Source organism: Sphaeramia orbicularis, chromosome 22 (assembly GCF_902148855.1).
Source record: "Sphaeramia orbicularis chromosome 22, fSphaOr1.1, whole genome shotgun sequence".
Taxonomy (NCBI): domain Eukaryota; kingdom Metazoa; phylum Chordata; class Actinopteri; order Kurtiformes; family Apogonidae; genus Sphaeramia; species Sphaeramia orbicularis.
In genome coordinates, this window is record NC_043978.1 from 11346094 (window position 1) to 11371807 (window position 25714).

Below are 25714 nucleotides of genomic sequence, written 5' to 3' on the forward strand. Positions count from 1 at the left end.
TTACACAGTCTGATGGACAGAGGCAGGACTGATTATCTGTGTGGTTCAGAGGTGCATTTGGATGGAATCAGTCTGTCACTGAACGTATGTTGTAAATTATATGCAATAAGTTCATGTAAAATAACAATCCAATATTTATTCAATATTATTCAAATACAAATTTACTATTTTTATAGCCTTGTTCATAGATATACATACTGTTTTTATTGTAAATATTGTGTCTATTCAAATTTTATACCTGTTTTTATTTTTTCTATTTTAAGTTCTATTCTCATGTTACTTTTTGTAAAATTTTATATTTTATTTTCTTATTTTACTTTTTAGTTTTTGTAATTTTATATTTGTTCCGTCCTTATTTTCTTATGTATTGTTTTTTTAATTCATATTGTTGCACTGACTGGTATGGTTCCACCAGTAAAAAAGAATTTTTGACATGGGAAGTCACAATTGTGAGATAAAAACTCAAACTTATGGCTTTTTAGCTCATAATTATGACTTTTTATCTCATACTTTTGACTTTCTAATCTCAGAATTTTGACTATTTTCTCATAATTTTGACTTTCTATGTCATAATTTCGACTTTTCATCTCATACTTTTGGCTTTTTTCTCATAATTTTGACTTTATATCTCATAATTTTGACTTTTTATCTCATAATTCTGACTTTTTATCTCATACTTTTGACTTTGTAATCTCATAATTTTGTCTTTTTTCTCATAATTTTGACTTTATTGCTCATAATTTTAACTTTATATCTCATAATTATGACTTTTCATCTCATACTTTTGACTTTTTAATCTCATAATTTTGTCTTTTTTCTCAAAATTTTGACTTTATAGCTCATAATTTTAACTTTATGTCTATAATTATGACTTTTCCTCTCATACTTCTGACTTTTTATCTCATAAGTTTCCCTTTTTTCTTGTAATTTGGACTTTTTATCTCATAATTTTGACTTTTCATGATGATTTTTTTTTTTTACTGGTAGAAATGGGCTTCCATAGCTTTCATAGACTGGAGTAGCACTGAATACACAATGACAAGAAAGACTATTCTGGTTCTGATTCTGGTTCTGATTCTGCAGAGCTGTCTTTCCGGGTGTGGATGTGCGGTGGAAGCCTGGAGATTCTTCCCTGCAGCCGCGTGGGTCACGTGTTCAGGAAACGCCACCCGTACGATTTCCCAGAAGGCAACGCTCTCACCTACATCAAGTAAGTGTTGGGAGGTTCTGTTGAACACATGACACCTGGTCGGGTCCAGGGTGTGATTTCTCTTCACTCTGAAACAATTTGTCCGCGGCAAAGAGGGATTATCTGGTGCTCAGACTCACGATCACATGATTCAGCCTAGCTGAGCTTTGGAAATCAGTGTGACATTAAAAGCATGAGTGGGCGAACTTTGCACTTGTCACCCAGACATGTTGTAACATTAAAACAGAAAAAGTATGAGCTGGAATTCTACTGTTTAGGGCAGGGATGTCAGACTCATTTAGTTCCGGTTCCACATTCAGACCAATATGATCTGAAGTGGATCAGAACCAGTAAAATACTAACAGAGTAATATATAAATACTATAAACTCCAAATTTTTCAATATGTTTTAGAGTGAAAAAAGTAAAATTACATGACAAAATATTTGCATCTACAAATTATTCTTTAAAAAATGCGAATAACATGAACAAAATGAATTTTTTTAAGAAAAATACCTGAATTTTAACAATATTCTGCCTCAGTTTATCATTTACACATGTACATTACAACATACAGGTCACAGTGGATCTACAAATACACAAAACATTTAATAACAGGCAGAAAATTGGTTCAATTACACTTATTTATATTAAAGCATTTCATGTTGTTCATATTTGTTCAGGTTATTCACATTTTTTGGGAAAGGGCAGTTTCTAAATGTAAATATTTTCATGCAATTTTCCTTTTTTTTCACTAAAACAGAGAAAACTTTGGATTTGTCTTTATTTATAGGTTATTATGACAGTATTTTCCTCATTTCAGATCAGATTGGAAACAGAAAAAGTATGAGCTGGAATTCTTGCTGTTTAGGGCAGGGATGTCAAACTCATTTAGTTCCGGTTCCACATTCAGACCAATATGATCTGAAGTGGATCAGAACCAGTAAAATACTAACAGAATAATATATAAATACTGTAAACTCCAAATTTTTCTATATGTTTTAGAGTGAAAAAAAGTAAAATTACATGACAAAATATTTGCATTTACAAATTATTCTTTAAAAAATGTGAATAACATGAACAAACTGAAATTTATTAAGAAAAATAAATGAATTTTAACAATATTCTGCCTCAGTTTATCATTTACACATGTACATTACAACATACAGGTCACAGTGGATCTACAAATACACAAAACATTTAATAACAGGCAGAATATTGGTTCAGTTACACTTATTTATATTAAAGCATTTCGTGTTGTTCATATTTGTTCAGGTTATTCACATTTTTTGGGAAAGGGCAGTTTCTAAATGTAAATATTTTCATGCAATTTTCCTTTTTTTCACTAAAACAGAGAAAACTTTGGATTTGTCTTTATTTATAGGTTATTATGACAGTATTTTCCTGGTCCGACTCATTTCAGATCAGACTGGAAACAGAAAAAGTATGAGCTGAAATTCTTGCTGTTTAGGGCAGGGGTGTCAAACTCATTTAGTTCCGGTTCCACATTCAGACCAATATGATCTGAAGTGGATCAGAACCAGTAAAATACTAACAGAATAATATATAAATACTATAAACTCCAAATTTTTCTATATGTTTTAGAGTGAAAAAAAGTAAAATTACATGACAAAATACTTGCATTTACAAATTATTCTTTAAAAAAATGTGAATAACATGAACAAACTGAAATTTATTAAGAAAAATATATGAATTTTAACAATATTCTGCCTCATTTTATCATTTTCACATGTACATTACAACTTACAAATCACAGTAGATATACAAATACACAAAACATTTAATAACAGGCAGAATATTGGTTCAGTTACACTTATTTATATTAAAGCATTTCGTGTTGTTCATATTTGTTCAGGTTATTCACATTTTTTGGGAAAGGGCAGTTTCTAAATGTAAATATTTTCATGCAATTTTCCTTTTTTTCACTAAAACAGAGAAAACTTTGGATTTGTCTTTATTTATAGGTTATTATGACAGTATTTTCCTGGTCCGACTCATTTCAGATCAGACTGGAAACAGAAAAAGTATGAGCTGAAATTCTTGCTGTTTAGGGCAGGGGTGTCAAACTCATTTAGTTCCGGTTCCACATTCAGACCAATATGATCTGAAGTGGATCAGAACTAGTAAAATACTAACAGAATAATATATAAATACTGTAAACTCCAAATTTTTCTGTATGTTTTAGAGTGAAAAAAGTAAAATTACATGACAAAATACTTGCATTTACAAATTATTCTTTAAAAAAATGTGAATAACATGAACAAACTGAAATTTATTAAGAAAAATATATGAATTTTAACAATATTCTGCCTCATTTTATCATTTTCACATGTACATTACAACTTACAAATCACAGTAGATATACAAATACACAAAACATTTAATAACAGGCAGAATATTGGTTCAGTTACACTTATTTCTCTTAAGGCATTTTATGTTGTTCATATTTGTTCAGGTTATTCACATTTTTAGTTAAAAGACTGTTTGTAAATGTAAATATTTTCATGCAATTTTCCTTTTTTTCCCACTAAAACAGAGAAAACTTTGGATTTGTCACTATTTATAGGTTATTATGACAGTATTTTACTGGTCCGACCCATTTCAGATCAGATTGGACTGAATGTGGAACCTGAACTAAAACAATGGGTGGTTTGGCCCACGGACCGTATGTTTGACCCCCGTGGTTTAGTGTGTAGATCAGTTTAGATACAGATCCTGGCCAGGTTCAGATTTCTGTCTACACCAGAGAATGCAGCCCTAAGGCTACAATGAAATATTGTGATTAGGGAACAAAGACTAAATAATGATTCAGGCTTTTTTTGCCAAGTTGTAACTTGAGCTTAATGTTCTAGGTCCACATTTTCCCACCATTCATTGCAATAAGAGTACACACACATTTTTAACTGCAGTCACCATGAAGACGTTTGTACATGTTTGTATTTATGTATAAAAACTATGGAAATATTGCTAAAACTCTTTTAATAGTTTGGTAAAGATCCACAGAGAAACACAGAGCATGTACATGTCACTGTTCTTACACAATATTTGATCAATAACTTATCAGAATCTGGTCACATGTTTACTCAGACTCCAACATGAACTGATTAGAGTTTAGAGGTTTAGGTCATGGTTATCATGAACTGATAAAACATGTTTATGAGTAAATCAAGTCTTTTTTTTTCACCATGAAATTTAATACAAGTAACTGTGATGTGCAAATGTGATGATATTTTAAGTCAGAAGCTTTGTTTTCACCTGAGCACCAACAATAGTTAAACAGTATATCATTTACAAGAGAATGACAAAGATAGTGTAGCAAGAAAAAAAAGAGGAGCTATACAAGTGGGATCTCCACACAATATATGGTAAAGAAAAGTTAAATAAAATAATGAATGAAACTAAATTTATGTCTATTTTTTAAAAGTCAAGTTAGTGTATTTATATACCACATTTAAATACAACAGAAGTTGACCCAAAGTCCTTTACAGACAAAGGTAGTAAATAACATTTAGAAATCAGGGTAGAACATAGGCTGCAGCATGAGAAAGGTAAAGAATATAACACAAGTTAAAAAAAAATAAAATAAAAAGAGCATTTACTAGACCTGTGACATTATTACTAGACCCTGACAGATCAGTCAGTCCATTTTATTTTCTGATTTAAGGTTGTTATAGATACATTAATGTTGGTGAATATATATTTTTCATATATGAGATAATACTCTTTTCAAGTTGTTTTTACAGTCCTGTGTAAAAGTTCTGGTCCAGCATTGTGTTTGTTGATTTAGTAAAGTTCTAATAACCAAACATATGCATTTGTCAGTCTCTGTATTAATATCCAATCTGGACGTAAACTATGTGGACAAAAGTATGTGGACACATTGAATTCAGGTGTTTCTTTTCTAACAGGGGTCTGGGATACAAAACAATAATGACTAATGTCAGAATAGAGTTTTATATTATGGGATAAATATCATTTCATTGGTTAGTTTGGTTTAAATTGTTATCTTTGTTTCCAAAATGCATCAGAGATGGTTGAAAGATTGTTTTTTTTTTATTTTTTTATCCATGATCATGATTCTAAATGTTCTACCTCTAAATTTCTCAATAGTTTTTCCTGCTCTGACTGTAAATAATAATTTTCTATCACAACTAACCATCTACTTTCTTCACATCTCACTGAGGAAGAAAAATCTACCATTTAACTATAAGGAAATATTGATGTTTTTATCTTAAATCCTTATGAACAGGACATCTTACAGCTGTAGACATGATGTGTCCCAATATTTATGTCCATATAGTTTATAAATATCAATATTTCCTTAAAGTTTAATGGTAGATTTTTCTTCCTCAGTGAGATGTGAAGAATGTAGATGGTTAGTTGTGGTAGAAGATTATTATTTATAGTCAGAGCATGAAAAATATTTTTGAAATTTAGAGGAAGAACATTTAACCCTTTCATGCATACTGGTCACTACAGTGGACAGCTATTCTACAGCTGTTCCCTTGTATATTCATGGATTTTATTGTTCTTTTGTTCTGTTCTGTTTTGTTTTTTTGTTTTTTTTTGTTACACATATCTTTATTAAAGTTTTAAGACACTACATATCTTTCTGACATGAATAGGTAACATTATGTAGATCTCTCCTGAGCATAAACCCCCATAATCACAAGCCCTCCCCACAGTTTTCACACAATTTATCAGTAAATACATGTTTCTGTGTGTCAAAAATTAAATGTGTGGTGTTCAGCTGAGTGGATGTTTTTGCAACTTCATGAAAAATAGGTTAATAAGATTTTTTTTATTTTTAATGCATTTTTTTTTTTTTTTTTAATTTAAATTATTTTTATTTATTTATTTATTTAAATTTATTTTTCAGAAGAAAATTTTCAATTGCATTCTTTTTTTCATGCCTACAGAGGAATAAAAACACTCAGGAAAAAAATTTTGAGTAAGGTTCTCATAATTAGTGCATGAAAGGGTTAAAATCATAGTCACGGATTTAAAAAAAAAAAAAAAATCAATCTTTCAGCCTTCTCTGAGGTATTTTGGAAACAAAGATAACAATTTAAACCAAACTAACCAATGCAATGATATTTATCCCATAATATAAAACTCTATTCTGACATTAGTCATTATTGTTTTGAATCCCAGACCCCTGTTAGAAAAAAAAAACACCTGAATTCACTGTGTCCACATACTTTTGTCCACGTAGTGAATGTTTTCATGCTCCTGTTTTCCAGTGCTTCTCCACTTGTTGCAGACACATTAATAATGCAGTAAGTGGTGGAGGTGTGGGTTTATGTGGGTTTCTGTGTGGATCCTGTCATTAGACTCGACTGCAGGAATGCTCACAGCGCTGTCATTAGTGTGTCTGAGCAGGTGTGTATGTGTGTGTGTGTGTCCCTGCAGGAACACCCGGCGGGCGGCGGAGGTGTGGATGGACGAGTATAAACAGTACTACTACTCAGCAAGGCCGTCGGCCCAGGGCAAGGCCTTTGGCAGGTCTGTCCGTCACACCCTGGTCTTCATTCCACCACAGACCTGATTCATAAAAACACAGCTGTGGTCGTTGGTTTTACACACATCGTTTACTCCTTCGCTCTTGTCTGACTTTCCTGAACTTAGAATCAGGAGCCGAAATGCAGCTTGTTTTTTTAAAGGTCACCAAATGTCACAGTAAAATACTTGGAAAAAAAATGTAAATGCATCGACTACAGGAAAAGGAGGAATGATTTTCTGTGAAGACAAGACATATTCCTCTTAACCTTTAAAGACCCAAACTTCCACCACCGACCAAAACCGTTTAATACTTGTTGATCCACTAATCCTATCAATACATGTAAATAATTGGTGTAAAATACAGTTATTCATCTGTTCATGGTCATCAGATATGACCCATTTGGATGTTCAGAGGCTCCGTAGTTACCATGGAAACGCCGTCATCTTCTACAACATTGATTCACCAGTAAAACCCATGGAGTCGGATCAGTGACAGTGGATGGACACACTGGGTTAATTAGGATATTAATAAATGAAATAAACAAAAATACATAAAAAAAAAAAAACCCTACAAAATAATAAATAATGTGGAAAAAATGAGCAAAACATGTACTAAAATAAAGTCAAAAATTATCAAATAAGCAACAAAATGAAAAAAAAACAGCCAAAATAATGAATAAAATAAACCAAAATGAATAATAAAATGAACAAAATAATAAGTCAAATGAATGAAATAAACCACAAGCGGAACAAAATTGAAGAAAAAATAATAAAAGAGGCAAAAAAATGTAGAAAAATAAACAACAAACTAACAAAATGAACAGACAAATAAAATAATAAGGAAAATAAAGGAAAAAAATTACAAAATAAGTAATAATAAATTATATCTTTGCTGAAAAAGTCCCTTTTTTGTCAGTTTTCTCTGTTTTTGATATAATAACCCTCAATTTTAATCAGAGCTTTAATGAACATCTGCATAATCAGTAAATTAAATATAGGAAAATACCTGAGTTATACTGATAAAATACAAAATACAGAGGATACTATTATAAATAAATGGTAATAAATCACTTAAGAAACACAGCAAGTTTTGTAGAAAGAAAGGTTAGATAAAAAGAAACAGTAAAATAATAACAGTGAAAATAGTAAAATTACATGGTGAAAACGTTTCCTTAAAAATGTGAAGAACATGAACAACCTGAAATTTCTGGAGAAAAATAAGTGTAATTTTAACAGTATTCTGCCTCAGTTTGTCATTTATACATGTACATTAAAACTTACAGATCCCAGTGCATCTACAAATACACAAAACATGTAGTAACACACAGAACATTGGTACAGTTACACATATTTCTCTTCAGACATTTGAGGTTGTTCATGTTTGTCGTCAAAATTTTTATGGAATTTTACTTTTTACACTAAAACAAAGAGAAAAGTTTGTATTTGTCATTATTTATCAATTATGATGTTATTATTTTACTGGTCTGACTCACTTTAGATCATATTGGTGTGAATGTGGAACCTGAAATAAAACTATTTTAATACCATTGATTGTTAAAATATTCAGTGTCATTTCAAAAATGTATCTAATGGGCCATATGGGACCCTTCGGTTTTGGCCCACGGGCTGTATGTTTGACACCTGTGTGCTGGAGCAAATGAAATGGATGCATCTGTACATCTGAATGAATCAATAATTCAAAGTTTTAGAATCTTTTCTCCAGATGTGGCGACAGAACACACAAGATTTTACTCAAGTACAAAGGATACTTGTTCAAAAAATGTAAAAATACAGATTCATTTTCTTTACTGAAGTAAAATTGTACAAATACAAGCTCTATAATGTAATCAAACAGTAAAAACAACCAGTGTTCTTCCACTTCTACCACCTCACATCCATGGTGCTGTTCGTTCTCCCAGGTCCAGTCTTATTTATTCAAGTGGAAACATGGTTTAGTTTGATGAAAACCAGGTCGTAGTTTGTTGTCGATTGTTTGTTTGAACAGTGTTTCACTTATGAGTTATAAATCTGTTCACATCTTTGCAGCCAAAGTTACTTGAAAAATTCAGAGAGAACTTTCTGCTTCAGTTAGAAAGTCTGGTTTGTTGTGCTGACTCTATCTGCTTCCAACAAATGAAGAAAAACATGGGAACTAATTTATCAAAGCGTGGAAACAAATAAGTCAGACTGTGGCCTTAATATTTGTGTGTACGGACATATTAACCCATGAAGACCCAGGGCTGCTTTTACAGGAGTTCCCAAATGAATGGTTCTCCCTATTTAACATTTCTTAAGCAATTTATCACTATTTACTATAATATTATCCTCTGTGTTTTTTGTTTTTTCAGTGAAAATCATGTATTTTCCTATATTTAATTCACTGATCAGGTAGATGTTCATTAAAACTCAGATTAAAGTTGATGGTAATGTTATCAAAAATAGAGAAAATTAATTAAAAGGGACTTTTTCAGCAAAAATATCATGAACTGATCATAAACCCAGTGTGTCCATCCACTGTCAGGGATCCAATTCCAGGGGTTTTACTGGTGAATCAATGTTGTAGAACAGTGGTTCTCAAACGTTTTACAGTGGACTACCCCTGAAATACTTTAGCCAAGTACCCCCAACTCTCGCTTCAGCATTTTGGACTGAAAAAATTAGGCAAAATTTGTTCCTGTGCCAAAGGTGTCTGTTTTTATTTTCAAAACTTTGCAAAAAAAAACAACATATATTTAACTTTAATATATTAAAAATAAAAAATCTTCATATCCAAATTTTGACTGCAAAATACAAACCGAAAAGTGCCCTCTTTTGTTGATAAGAAAAATAAACTAAATGATTATTAATGAATAAATGAAACTTTCATCAACAAAAAATGATTACGTAACTACTCAGATAAACTTATCTTGAATAATATAAAATAGGAATATTCTTAAAATGTTACCAAAGCTTATACAAGATGAGTAACAAAGATAATATAAAAAATAAAAAATATTGAAATGAATTAAGGTCAGGAGTGTTAATTTTATATGAATGTATTTAATGTGCTTTATATTCCAGCATTTATTTTGATTATTTATTTTGTATTCAGTACGTGATGACTTATTTAATGTACTTTTCCCCAAAAAATTCATGTACACCCTGAGCTTCTTCCAAGTACCCCCACTTGAGAAAGACTGTTGTAGATGATGACAGTGTTTCCACAGTAACTAGAGAGCCTCTGAACGTCCAAATGGGTCATATCTGATGACAATGAACAGATGAATAATTGTATTTTACACCAATTATTGACATGTATTGATAGGATTAGTGGGTCATCAGGGATTAAACAGTTCAGATCAGTAGATGGTCACAGTCAGTGGTGGGTGTTTGGGTCTTTAAGGGTTAATTTTCATGCAAAACAACAAAAAAAAACCCAGGGAAACACACACAGTGCTGTAGTTGTAGATCACAACAAAAGGGAATAAGTTGTGTTATGAGCAGAAATAAACCGTGCTGCTTCAGCTCTATTAATAAAAGGCCCATTAGCTGAGTTTACTCATCGGCGTCGGTGCTGACTGTCCAGGTTTTTGTTTAGAGGTCAGTGTTTTTGCCTCTAACAGGGCAGTCTGTTTCTGTATGTGCCTCTTTCTGACTCCTTATTTCTTCATCCTGCAGTATCACAGATCGTCTGACGCTTCGGCGGAAGTTGAACTGCAAACCCTTCCGTTGGTACATGGAGAACGTCTATCCTGAGCTGAGGTACAGTCTTTAATCTACCGTCGTTCATGTTAAAGCAGGTGAATCATGACACGTGGAGATAAAACAGGACTCAGGGTATGACAGGGAGATGTCAAATTTACACTTATCTGATTATAAAAAGAAACAGAAACTGCAAAACATCATGAAAAGTTCCCATTCATTTCCAATGGGATAGTAAAAAGACAGTGGTCAAACATACTCCTTTTTTCACCACATACTTCATCATGTTTTAACAGAAATATGGTTAATACTTTAAACAATTCACAAAACATCAGACTTTATTAAACTCAATCAGAATTTAAATATCTTACACAGTGTTTACAAAATCACAGTTTAAGTTTTACATTTTATCCTGATTTTGCACAGAATGTTCAGACTTGTCTTATAATATTCACAACTTTTACATTTTTACTTCTTTTACTACCAGTTCTTCGTACACTATGTGGACAAAAGTATGTGGACACATTGAATTCAAGTGTTTCTTTTCTAACTATAGAAGCACTCGGAGAGCGCAGACCTCCGCCAAGGCTGATCAGTGGCCCCCCCCGTGGGCCCCCCCACCCCCGATCACCACCAAAATTTAATCATTTCTTCCTTATCCCATTTCCAACAAACCCTGAAAATTTCATCCAAATCTGTCCATAACTTTTTGAGTTATGTTGCACACTAACGGACAGACAAACAAACAAACAAACAGACAAACAAACAAACCCTGGCAAAAACATAACCTCCTTGGCGGAGGTAACAAAGGTCTGGGATATAAAACAATAATGACTAATGTCAGAATATAGTTTTATATTATGGGATAAATATCATTGCATTGATTAGTTTGGGTTAAATTATTATCTTTGTTTCCAAAATGACCCAGAGATGGTTTGATTTAATTTCTCTAAACATTGATTTTTTTTTTTTTATTTATTTATTTTTTTTTTTATCCATGACCATGATTTTAAATGTTCTTCCTCTAAATTTCTCAAATATTTTTCCTGCTCTGACTGTAAATAATAATCTTCTACCACAACTATCAAGGAAGAAAAATCAACCATTAAACTTTAAGGAAATATTGATGTTTTTATCTTAAATCATCATGAACAGGACATCTTACAGCTGTAGACATGATGTGTCCCAATATTTATGTCCATATAATTTAGAAACATCAATATTTCCTTAAAGTTTAATGGTAGATTTTTCTTCCTCAGTGAAATGTGATCAAAGTTGATGGTTAGTTGTGGTAGAAAATTATTATTTACAGACAGAGCATGAAAAATATTTTAGAAATGTATAGGAAGAACATTTAAAATCATAGCCAAGGATTTAAAAAAAAAAAAAAAAAATCAATCTTTCAGCCATCTCTGAGACATTTTGGAAACAAAGATAATAATTTAACCCAAACTAACCAATGAAATGATATCTATCCCATAATATAAAACTATATTCTGACATTAGTCATTATTGTTTTGTATCCCAGACCCCTGTTAGAAAAGAGACACCTGTATTCAACGTGTCCACATACTTTTGTCCATTTGTGTATTTACCACAAAAAAAAAACCCATATTTGTTGTTTTTCAGACAATAGTCGCTTTTCCATTGACCTTCAAATTGCGCTAATATAACTTTAGCATAAAAATTTGCCTAATGGAAAAACGACAATTTCACCAAAACTCTTGGTTTTCAATTAAAAGTTTTTATTCTGGCAAGAGGTGGTTTTTCGGGTGTAGAGCAAATGGTATATCACACAAAAAAGTAATGGAAAGACCTTTTTCTACAACTACAGTCACATGAATAAAAAAACAAAAAAATGGATGTTGACAGACATTACAACAAGCAAAGAAGAAGAGTTTTAAAACACACATAGTGCAGTATGTGTGGACACTGAAGGAAACTGTATCATTTTTTAAATTTAGTACAAGATAGAGGGATAATATATAATAATAATGAATATATCTGTAAATTAACACCATATTTATGTTCGTCGACATGTTTGTGGAATGGCTTCTCGTGTCATCTCGTGATAATAAAACAAATCATCGTATTTGTGATTTAATGGAAAAACCGACATTACACACTTCTGTTTTTTTCGATATTTAGTAAATATCGGTAAAGTTTTGCGCAGATGTTCAATAGAAAAGCAACTAATGTGACTCCTAAAGCCCAGCGACAGATTCTGACCCATGACCCTTAAAGTCACATGACATTTACCCGTCTGTTAAACCCAATAATAAACCACCTTTTCTGTCCAAATCCACTCCTCTATATTACTTTCTTTCCTACAGTTTCCACTAAATCTATGTAACTTTCCCATCAGCCCTTTCAGCGTCATCTCCTCTCCCTCACAGTGAAAGTGTTTCGGTGATTGGAGGTTCCATCTACGTCTCAGGATCCTCCACCGGACGTCAGTCACTGTCAGATTGGGCTTTGTGGTTGTTATTAGACAGGTTTCAGCTGCTTTAGACTCTGAATATATAGAGTTTTCTTGCTTATGGTGCAAGAGGAGGAAAGGATTACCAGCCTTGAATTAACTCCAAAAAGAAAAAAGAACTCAATTGACAGAAAGTGTAATGAGGTAACAGAGGAAGAATGTGTGTAACTCAACAATAATCTTTAAACAGTCATTCAAATGTATGTGATTTTAATAGTCTGAGTGTGTGTTGCACTAATATGTTTCTGAAGCCAAACCCCTGCCTCTGTGGCTGAATTGAATCTGCCGTTTGTTTCCAGATATCTGCGGTGTCGGCCGTTGGATTGTGTATTTTTTTAAGTATGAGTTGTAATGGGCCGCATTACTTAGTGGTACGATTCGATTACACGACAGGGCAACCAGTCAATTCAATCCATCTGGGCTTTATTGTTGTAACATGACTATTCACTGGCTTCACTTCACCCCCCCCCCCCCCGTCCCCGTCCCTGTCCCCGTCAATGGTTTACCCCCCCCCCCCCCCCCCCCAGGGTCCCGGAGCAGGAGGCGGTGTCCAGTGTGCTGAAACAAGGCGGTTTGTGTCTGGAGACCCGTGGGACCGACGGTCTGGGCCTGGCAGAGTGCAGGGGCATCGGAGCGAACAGGCCACATTCACAGGTCAGGAGGACGCCGCCAGGGGGAGACTGGGGGGGCAGCAGGGTCAGGGGGTGGGCTCACTTATCTAGAGCCTTCTCCACAAATGGGTCGGGCCTGGTTCACTATCATTCAGCGGCAGGGGGAGGTGGTGTTGTTTAGTCGCAGCTCAGAGGTTGTTGTTTGTTCATGTAATAAATAGGACTGAAAATACCAACGGAAGAGAATCAGAGTCAGAATAAGAGTCAGAATAAGAATCAGAGTCAGAGTTAGAATCAGAGTCAGAATGAGAGTTAGAATCAGAGTCAGATTCAGAGTCAGAATTAGAACAAGAAACCAAATAAGAATCAGAGTTAGAGTTAGAATCAGAGTCAGAATAAGAATCAGAATAAGAATCAAAGTCAGAATAAGAATGGGAGTCAAAATCAGAGTCAGAATAAGAATCAGAGTCAAAATCAAAGTCAGAATAAGGATCAGTCAGAATATGAATCAGAGTCAGAATAAGAATCAGAGTCAGAACACTAAAGGACAATACTGGGACTCTTTAAAGTCCAGAAACTTCTTTTGCAGCTGATTCAAAATTCCCAATATTTGTTTTGTGAATAAAACCTCAAGGTGTGATATTTATGTTTCAAGGTGCAGTTCTATAGAGAAAGTTTATTAGCATTTGCACAGGTACATGTACAAGTACATTGGAATTTATGTTGTGTTGTTCTTGAATCAGGAAAAAAAAAAAAAAAAAAAAAAAAAAAAAAATATATATATATATATATATATATATATATATATATATATATATATATATATACATATATATATATATATATACATATATATATATATATATATATATATATATATATATGCATATTAGAAAATTTACAAAATAATAAATGACATGGAGAAAATAAACAACAAAATTAATCAAAACTGAAGCATTGATTCACCAGTAAAACCCATGTGTTCTGATAAAGGACAGTGGATGCAGATGCTTGTTTTATTGTTCAGTTAATGACATGTTTTGCTAAAAAAAAAAGTCACTGTTTGTTAATTTTTCTCTGTTTTTATATACTAACCTTTAAATTGACTCTGAGCTTCCATGAACCACTTGAATTAAACTGCACCAAAAGGGGACATTTACTTCATAAAACTATTAAGTACTGAAGCTTCAGAACATTATTGTCATTTCTGTGGTAAATGAACAGGACTTCAAACTGGCACTCATCTATGGGTGGGGTATGAACTACAGAATCCAATGCCAGACAAAAAAATAAAAAATGGATTCATTGTGTGTTCAAACACAACCCTTTCCATTAACAATGTGATGTTTTCAGTCTTCACGGTCTGCAGAGGCACAAACACAACTAAATACTTCTGTTGCTCAGATACTCGGTGGATAAACATGTTATCAATCATCACATGAGGACGTTGGAGCCAAACTTCAGGTCCAAACGCTGCATTAGTCAGTGCATTACATCACAGTTATCAGTAGTTACAGTCGATTAAAGCTCACGTATGAGTCACATACACACAGGTTAATAAAATTCACAACCATTTGGATCAGCCACAGAAATAAATGAAAGAATGCTGCATCTCCTTAAATGGGGTTTGTCACAAATATGTTGATTTGTGCTTTAATGTCCTGTGTTCATTTGTAGCATTTGGAGTGTTTCAGTTCAGTCCAACCAGGTGGAAATAAGTACATGAACTCTTTTAAGACCACCATTATAACAGGCCGCAGATTTATTTATGTTGTTTTTGCAGTAAAAGTGACAGAAAAGGTCTTTTTTTGCCAATTCTTTTTGCACCTTGTTCCAGGAAGAACTTAACTTTTAATATCTCCCTCGAAAAAAAGAGATTTCATGTCAAGGGACTTCCTGGTTTAATGAAGGTTAAATGAAATGAAAAATCTGTCTATTAATTTTCATTATTATATGTAATAAATGCTTAAAACAGTGTGTTATTTAAAAAAAAAAAAAAAAAAAAACAGACTTGATTTTTTTAATCATATTTATTTTGAAAAACAACTATAAATTTGCATAATGAAACTTTATGAGATTATAGAGATAAACTTTAAACTACTTTCCATGTGTTCAAACTAGGGCTGTTAAAATTAACGCACTAACGCAGATTAATATCTATCTATCTATCTATCTATCTATCTATCTATCTATCTATCTATGATGACTAAAGGTAAAATACAACTATCAATGAACTTTACAAACCAGAAAAATACAGACAAAAAACGGTGAAAAAAAAGCTAACTCGACAAAAACACTAGTAGAACACTCCAAAATAGCACTGTCACTATTATATACAATTATTTACAAGAATTCACCGCTAAAACACCACTAAAACGCTGCTAAAAGTAATAAAAAGCTTCCATCTCTCTCTCACCGACTGCATTCTGCTGCCCACTTCCACCCATCCTCCTCAGCCAATGCAGACCTCTACCCTAATGTGTTATAGACCAATAGTAAGAACCCAATCTCAGCCATAATCATCTTAAAAGGGTTTAAGGCGTATCCTTTATTTTAAAGGGTTTAATCTGCATCCTGTGTTTTAAAGGGTTTAATGTGCATCCTTTATTTTAAAGGGTTTAATGTGCATCCTTTATTTTAAAGGGTTTAATGTGCATCCTTTATTTTAAAGGGTTTAATGTGCATCCTTTATTTTAAAGGGTTTAATCTGCATCCTTTATTTTAAAGGGTTTAATGTGCATCCTGTGTTTTAAAGGGTTTAATGTGCATCCTGTGTTTTAAAGGGTTTAATCTGCATCCTTTATTTTAAAGGGTTTAATGTGCATCCTGTGTTTTAAAGGGTTTAATCTGCATCCTTTATTTTAAAGGGTTTAATCTGCATCCTTTATTTTAAAGGGTTTAATGTGCATCCTGTGTTTTTTTTTTTTTGTAGAGGTGGGAGTTAATCGAGCCGCTCATCCGTCAACAGGATCTCTGCTTGGCCATCACAGCCTTCACAGCAGGGTCAAAGGTCAAGATGGAGCCGTGTAATTCTAAAGAGCCCCGACAGGTGAGAACCTGGTGAAAGCCTTTTTAGAGCTGCTCACATGTGGGTAGTCCTTCAGGACCGTCTTTAAACACACCAGAGTCCACTTAAGAATGTGGAATGTGCTTTTATCTCCAACTATCGATCATCAGAGCAGCAGGTCTGAAAGTGTCCAGGGTCTTGTGTGTTTTTGGAACGGAGCCGGTGGTTCGTCCTCATGTGCCTCCCACAGAGCTGAACTCACACATGAACCATCTGGAGATACGAGGTTTTCAGCCGCGGCTTTTATTGTAGATACAGTAGAAAACAAGCGCTCCCATCAGCCCAGACCCCACCCGGTCCCACATGGGCCGGCCTTGGCTCACACTGTGAGTTCTGACTTTGAGGAGTCACTTATTAACTTGAACCATGTGTGAGGGTCCGGGCCTTATGCCAGACCCCTTCCATCCTCCCAGACCCCGTCAACAACCACCCGGTCCTCCTCGGCCCTGAATCCCAGTACGATAAATTCAAAACCACTCCACTTTAAGATCCAACGACTGATGGGAACTCTAACTTTGAATTAAAGGTCGGATCTGAAACATTTACACATAAAACCGTCTTAAAGCGCCTCCATCTAAGTGTGTTCTGTTGACTTCTGGACCTAGAGTTCATCCTAATGTTTAATGAGGGTGGATTCAGTTCAAACTCTGTTGGATCAGATCAAACCTGAGCTAATGGAACAAATATTCTGCTGTTTTTAGCTCAAAGGCCCGCTGGCCACGAGCTGATGGGAAGGAGCTGGTACGGCAGCGGCGGCAGCGGCGGCAGCAGCGGCAGCGTTGTCTCCATTATCTTTGTCCTTGTAGAAGCCAATAATGTAATAATAGCTGATAACATAATAACGGCCGATAACGTAATAAATTTGCCATTTTTTAAATGTAATAAGCCAATAATGTAATATCTGGCCAGCAATGTAATAAAAGTCCTGAACCGATAACGTATAACTTTTGGCCAGTAACATTATAACTTATTGGCTGGTTATTACGTTATTAGCCTGGTAAAAAAATTATTTGCAAATATAATAACTGAGCCAATAACGTAATAACTCATAACATTACTGGCCAAAAGCTATTACATTATTGGTTCAGGACTTTTATTACGTTATTGACCAGATATTACGTTATTGGCCTATTAGATTTTAAAAATGGCAAATTTATTACATTATCGATTATTATGTTATTGGCTTCTACAGTCCTCATTGCCTTTGTCGTCTTCTTCATCATTATTATTATCGTCATCATCATCGTCTTCATCATCTTCGTCATCCTCATCTTTGTTTTCATCTTCGTCATCATTGTCATTATTGTTATCATCTTCATCATCATCTTTGTCTTCATCATCTTCGTTGTCTTCGTCGTCTTCATTGTTGTCATCTTTGTCTTTTTCTTCCTTGTCATTATTGTTATCGTCTTTGTCTTCATCTTCGTCATCTTCGTCTTCTTCATCGTCATCATCTTCATCGTCATCTTTTTCATCTTCGTCAACGTCGTCATTATTGTTATCATCTTCGTCGTCATCTTTGTTTTCATCTTCGTCATCATCGTCATTATTGTTATCATCTTCGTTGTCATCTTCATCTTCATCATCTTCGTTGTCTTTGTTGTCTTCATTGTTGTCATCTTTGTCTTCGTCTTCCTTGTCATTATTATCGTCTTTGTCATCATCTTCGTCTTTACCGTCTTCATCATCTTCATCGTCATCGTCTTCGTTGTCATTATTGTTATCATCTCCGTCACCATCTTTGTCATTATCTTCATCATCATCTCTGTCATTATCTTTGTCATTTTCATCTTCATCATCTTCCTCATCTTCGTCATATTTGTCTTTGTCATCATTGTCATCTTCGTCGTCATTATTGTTATCGTCTTCCTCGTCATCTTTGTCGTTATCTCCGTCATCTTCGTCTTCCTCGTCTTCGTTGTCGTCATATTTGTCTTCGTCATCATTATCGTCATCGTCTTCGTTGTCATCTTCGCCGTCGTCATCATTTTCGCCTTTTTCGTCATGTCTTCACCTTCATCACCGTCTTCATTGTCTTCGTCATTGTTGTTGTCTTTGTCGTTGTCGTCTTCATTAGCATTTTTTTCAAACATTTTCTTCTCCAAAACTACTGTTCAGATTCATTTCATATTTTTTATGTATCTTCCTTGGGATAATGTCTACAAAGTTTTTTCAGTGTTGAGACATTTAGATTTTTTTTATGAATTTTCAAAGTATCAAAAATTTTCCCTTACATCTAATGGTCCATGTTTTGATGGTTTATATCATGTAAATGGTTCCAGATATTAGTCTAGTTCTTATTGATCACTGATAGAAGTCATATATGGACTGTGACTGGATGAGTTGAGTTCTCCTCCAGTGAAAGCCCCGCCCACTTCTATCGTTAGCTTGATCTGCATCCAGACCACAGGACTGGAACATAGAACAGAACCTGACAACCTCACACATTCAACTGGGATTGATTCAGATAGAACATGGCGCTGACGTACAGGGACACTGGAACTATTTTATTTTGTTTTCTGTGTTCGATAATGATGATTAAATAAATGACTATCTCCTTGCGTATGGTCGCTCACTCATCTTCATCACTGTTTCAGTCGTTGGAACCAGTTCAGTCCATTTTATCAGTGAAATCGCAGCAGGACGTTAGACGTTCTCTGCATCTGCATTCGTCTACTCTGTGATTTTTCCACTGTGGCTGCAGCGACTCCATCGTTCATGTGATGACTGTAATCTGTGTGAGTCAGACGCTGCTAACACCGACCTCCTATTCTGGTATTTATGAGAAGGAAATAATGCAAAGCAGAGGATGTGAGAGAAGCTCCAAAACACAAACTGACAGAGATTAACGCACGTTTTTCCATGATTTGTATATATTTATCATCCATTCAGTGTGTGATTCTGCAGGGAATCCCACTGGAGATGAACAGAATAGAAATAAATGAAAAACGTATATGTGTACATGTTCATAAGAATATATGTGTGTTATTTATTTTATACAGGGTGTCCCATAAGTCTCCATACATAGAAAAAATAAACGTTTCTTGACATAAACCATTTTTATTTATATAATATGCTCTATATGACTGCCATTTTGTCGGGAACACATTTCAATGCGTGTCTGCTGAAGAACTATAAAGAAGAAATATAAAGAAATACATGTTAGAACCATATATGTAAGGAATGTATTATGTCTCCTATGTATGGAGACTTATGGGACACCCTGTATATATATATATATATATATATATATATATATATATATATATATATATACACACACATATATATATATATATATATATATATATATATATATATATATATATATATATATATATATATATATATATATATATCATTTGGTGCAAGTTTATATGGTGTGAATGGGTGTGCGTGAATGTTTGTGTTATTTTGATTAATGTTCTTTATGTATATTATTATTTACTTTGTTTACCTTTCATTATAAAACTAAAATACAATAAAAAATATTGTGGGAAAAAAAGAAATGAATAAAAAAAAGAGGTTTGACATGAAAGTACACATATATATTCACATAATAAACCAAATAAAAATAGAAATAGCAGCGATAGTTTCAGAAACACTGGGTTTAATTTCACTAATATTTACATTTTGCAGTGAAAAAAAGTTTATTTTTACACTAATATGGATGGTTCATAACTATTACATGTAAGTTTTGTGCAATTTTTTTTTTTTCTTTTTCATGAAGAGTAAATTCATATTGAAAAACAAATATCCAACCTTGAATCAGTGATTATTCCGTGACCTTGGGTTTAATTGATTTAAGTCACTAATAAATATAAATTCAGTCAGAAAATTGGAAATAGTCTGAATTCATGAGAGAATGAATTTGAGTCCAAAGGAACATTTGTACAATATATTCACTTTACAGGTTCTATTTGCTGGAACATGTATAAATCTATTGGATAAATGGACATAAACTGACATATATGAGTAATAACACTTTATATGTTGAAAACATCAGATAAACAACACTTTGGTCATTTGTTTCCAATTCATCAGATTAAAGTATGTAAGATTTAGGACATTGAAAATATGAAGATCTTTTATATGTAGATCAGTAAATTATAAGTATTTTAATAGTTTTATAGACTTTTTTAAACCAAGTAATTTATTAATAAATCACAAAAACCAAAGAAAATGAATAAAATAATTAACAAAATAAAAAAAGAATAATCAATAAAATTGATAAAATAGTTAAAAAAAAAAAAAAAAGAAATGAGGAAAATAATCATTAAAACAGCAAAAAGAAAAGAAACTAAGAAAATAAACAACAAAATAAATGTAAATGAACAAAATCACTAAATGAAGTCAACTTAATAAAGGTCCAGTACTTGGAGTGGGTGTGTGTGTTGGTGGTGGTGGTGGGGGGGCAGTTGGGTCAGAACTTGATACAACAGTTTCATGTTCAAGTTGTTTCTTGTTATACATTTGAAAATTGAAAATAAAAAAAGACCTTGATAAAAAAAAAAAAAAAAAAAAAAACAAAGTGTGCAGACATATTGTTGTGTGTAATTGTAAATATATGGTTTTAACCCTGTAAAGCCTGAACCATTAAATCATTGACAGAAAATTCCAGTTCTTTAAAACTGGAGCCTTTCTTGGTCCTTCTGAACAACCAAAATAACATAGAACACAAACATGTCGAACAAATTGTTAATTCCTTTTCTAAATGGTCCCAGTTCTTCCTCCTTCCTCATTAATGACAGTCTTGTAGTGTCACTGGAAAGGCCTCTGGTGAATGAACTCCTCCCCCTGGTGGATTATCTGTGTATTGCATGTATCTAATTGTATACATCAGGTTTTTCAAGAAAAAAAACATCACACTGATCATGTAGAGGGCTTCAAAACTCATGGATCAGATTTGATACATTCGGCGTTATAGGGTTAAGGTGGACTTCCTGTGTGTGACTTCCTGTTTGGTTCATGTTGGGGTTGAACCCGTGTGTGTTTGTTCTTGTTCCTACAGAAGTGGAAACCCAAAGGCTCGGCTCTGCAGCACATGGTCAGTGGTCTGTGCCTGGACAGTCAGACCCCCACCAGCCCCCCCGTCATCATGCAGTGTCGCCCCCAGGTGGCCAGCCAATCCTGGGAGCCGCAGGTGATCACCTGAGCCACGACCACAGTGGAGGAGGAGGAGGAGGAGGAGGAGGAGGAGGAGGAGGAGGACGGGGGGGGGGGGGGGGGGTCGGTCAGATTCTGGACTCTGGAGGTCTGGTCTTCAAACTGTTTGTCACTTTCTGAGGTCAGATCAGGGTCAGACCTGGACAATGTGGGCGTGGCCAAGGGAAAGGCCGGCGCTCCGTGTACAGTGCTTCATCCTCGGACGCTGCAGCTTCTCCTTAATCTAAGCTTTTCACTCAAACTGTTGCACATTTCACTTTTGGTTTGTCATCTTTTTTCTGTCCTGGTCGGCCGTTTGTTTAGATCCGGAGTAGTGAACGTTTCCTGGGAACCACTGAGTGCATATTGTACTGTAGCAGACGTCCACGTGCACCGGACCGACCCGGGGTCACGGCGGCGGCAGTCGAGGGCGGGACGTCTCCACGTAACTCCACCCGCAGATTGGAGTTTGTGGAAGAACCATGCAAAGCTCTGTCAGGAACCTTATTTATTGTTTTGCATGGTCAGACCCAAAGAATGTTTTTTTTTTTTTCTGTCTCTACAAAGTTTTCTGTAAATATTCGAAGAAGACGATGGCTTGGATTTTGTGTAAAGTCTCTATGTTGTTTGAAAAATAAAATGTGGTAACAAAGATATGATGGATCTGCTTCTGTTGCAGAGGACGATACCGAAAAAAAGAGGATCTGGAAAGGATCACATTTTATAACTTTATAAAGATTATTTCATAAAAGCAACAAAATTAGATGGAAAATCCAAATGACTGAAATCAGATTTAAATAAATCTGTTTCTCACATGTTGATCACAGTTTTTTTCTCATTTTCTTTGATGCATTTCTTGAATTATCATTAAACCTTCGACAGCAGTGAGTGCATTTCTCAAAAAAATACCTAGTAGGAATATCTACAAACATGTTTAATTTCCTGAAAATGCTTAAAATAAGAATATCTATGTCACTGAAACTGTCAGAACCATCAGAATGTTCAGTCCTTATTCCATTGTTTATGAATAAAATGGTCCAAATGTGAAACTGTGTCGTCAACAGAACAGTTTAATCTGAGGTTTTTATTAAATGCACAAAATAAATGGATTTTAGAACAGTCTCAGTCCAACAGAGGTATGCATTATTGTTTTTTGGAGGATTCATTGGAAGACATTAGATATGAGTGAAGGTTTTACTGCGTTATAATGTTTATACTGTTTGACTTTTACAGAAAATGACATATTTACATTAAAAAAAAACAAAAAAAAAAACAGGACACACCCATTGTTTATGCAGAACTTACAGTGTCTTCATTTACCCACAGATACAGTAGATATTATCCTCAACAAAAATATCTGAGTCTGAATCTGGAACCAAAACCACCAGTGAATCAGCCCTATGTATCCACAGACTGAATCCGTCTCTGAATAAACCGTAAAGTTCAGTGTTCCACATCTGTATTATGGAATCATCAAGTTTTGCTCAAAAACTAAAACTCAGACACTTATTTGTTTTACATGTTTGACTTTTTAAAAAATTTTTAACGGTAAAACTCTACAAACATCTGAACCACAGTGAGTGGATCCAGACAGAACAGGACAGAGGACACGACTGAATCGATACTTAAAGGAAAAATCCATCTGCAGCTTCACATCATCAATAAAACACATTAACTGTGTCTGTTGGAGCAGGTTCACCCTTAAAGCCAACTCATCCACTGCTGTTTCTGTCATTTACATGTTGAACTTTGGAAATTATTCTGTTTTTATGCAGCGGTGGAAAACGTCAAAGGACTTTAACTCATGTGTTTTCCTCCTCTACATCTGAGATCTTTAATCCCTTATATATTTTCAAACTATGTTTCCTTATATTCCTTCAGTTTTTAACCTTTATATGAACAGATTTCACCTCCTCAGACACAGCCATGGGTTTTCTGTCCACATTTGAGGACAAGAGTTTCACAACTTTATACAAAAGAAAAGAAAAGAAAACTGTCCACCACAAAGAACATTCCATAAACATTTTAAAAACTGCATCTGAAAAAACTGTTGCATCAAGATGTTTTCAATATAGGCACTGATTTAATAAAAACAAAAAAGCTTGTACTTTGCTGATATTTTCTGGGTCTTAGGAGGATAAAGAACAGCAACCAAAACCATCTACTGATCTGAACTGTTTAATACCTGCTGATCCATTAATCCTATTAATACATGTCAATAATTATTATAAAATACAGTTCTTCATCTGTTCATGGTCATCAGATATGACCCATTTGGACGGTCAGAGGCTCCGTAGTTACCGTGGAAACACCGTCATCTTCCACAACACAGGTGTCAAACATGCGGCCCAGGGGCCAAATCCGGCCCGCCAAAGGGTCCAGTCTGGCCCACGGGATGAATCTGTGAAATGCAAAACTTACACTGAAGATATGAACAATCAGTGGTGTCAAAATCCTTTTCATTCAGGTTCCACATACACACACATACACTCCAATTAGATTTCAAGTGGGTCAGACCAGTAAAATATGATCATAATAACCTAAAAATAATGACAACCCCAAATTTTCTCTTTGTTTTTTTGGTGTAAAAAAAGTAAAATTACATGAAAATGTTTACATTACCAAACTATACTTTTACAAAAAATGTGAAAAACCTGAACAAATATGAACAAACAGAAATGTCTTCAGAAAAGTAAATGCAATTTTTCCAAATATTCTGCCTGTTACTAAATGTTTTGTGTGATTGTAACGCACATGTGTAAATGATGAACAGATAAAACGAGGCAGAATATTGTTAAAATTGCACTTGTTTTTCTGAAGATTATTCAAGTTGTTCATGTTATTCAGATTTTCAAGGAAACTTTGTAGATGTTACTTACTGGGATCTTACTGGTCCAGCCCACTTGAGATCAAATTGGGCTGAATGTGCCCCTGACCTAAAATGAGTTTGACACCCCTGCTCTACAACACTGATCCTACAGTTAAACCCATGGAGTTAGATCAGTGCCAGTGGATGGACACACTGGGTTTATGTTCAGTTCATGACAGACTGGACTGAAAAAGACACTTTCTTCAGTTTTCTCTGTTTTGGTATGATGACCTAATGAACATCTACATCAGGGGTGTCAAACTCCAGTCCTGGAGGGCCGGTATCCTGCCTGTTTTAGATGTTTCCCTCTCCCATCACACCTGGAAGCTGTTACATCTAGCAGGGACGTGCACAGGATTCCAGAGGGGCAGGGGCTCAAAGTCACAGAAGGGCAGTATGTGTGCACCACATTTTTTTCAGGCCTTAATAACAGAATACGTGGCTTAATGTAAAATGAATAAAGTAGCCATAGATAACAACAACAACATAGTAGTGTATAATGTGTAGCTGTGAGTGATGCAATTGCTGTTTCTCTTGTGTCAACAAATTATTGTCAAAATATATCATAATACTGAGGTTTGGACGACATGCGATTCAGCTGCAATTCTAAAAAGCAGTAAAACATTGGCTTATTATCAGGCTAAATATTGTTAAAGATAAGCCCCGCCCCTCAGTGAGAGACAAACCGTGGCATTTTTATACAGCTGTTTTCTTTTACATTCCTAAGCAGAACAGGAATTTATTTTTAAAAGACAAAAGGGCACTTTTTCTACGAGGCAAAAAGGGCAGGGGCTCAAGCCCCCTTTGGGCCCTATGTGTGCACATGCCTGACATCTAGGGATGCACCGATACCGATACGAGTGTCGGCATTGGCTCTGATACTCAGTGTGTGTACTCGTACTCGTAAAAGATATCCGATACAAATGCACCGATACCACTTACAGCTGTTTGGCATTCCCAGTTCAGTGCAGCAGGTACGCAGCGGTGGAATAATGTGTGTTGAGTGTGAAGAGTGGAGATTTAACCAAATAAATGACGGTGATAAAAGTAACACTGACTGCAAGTAACATCGCAGACACAGACAGATAAAGATGCAGTGTTCTGTCGATTCTCTGCGTACATTCCATCCGTTTTACAGGTGCTGGCGGATGC

The 25714-nt window shown here is 34.5% G+C and overlaps 1 protein-coding gene across 1 annotated transcript in view; it reads left to right on the plus strand.

Moving 5' to 3' along the window:
- The window catches only part of galnt16 (UDP-N-acetyl-alpha-D-galactosamine:polypeptide N-acetylgalactosaminyltransferase 16), a gene marked incomplete at its 5' end in the record, with an annotated part of 97918 nt that extends 75176 nt beyond the window's left edge, over positions 1 to 22742 (plus strand). Inside the window, 6 exons of the mRNA XM_030125946.1 lie at positions 1084 to 1210; positions 6621 to 6713; positions 10368 to 10451; positions 13398 to 13524; positions 16414 to 16530; positions 21560 to 22742. Coding sequence (XP_029981806.1) covers positions 1084 to 1210; positions 6621 to 6713; positions 10368 to 10451; positions 13398 to 13524; positions 16414 to 16530; positions 21560 to 21703 — 692 coding nt within the window. The remainder of the gene's footprint in view (positions 1 to 1083; positions 1211 to 6620; positions 6714 to 10367; positions 10452 to 13397; positions 13525 to 16413; positions 16531 to 21559) is intronic.
- Positions 22743 to 25714: the final 2972 nt, after the last annotated feature.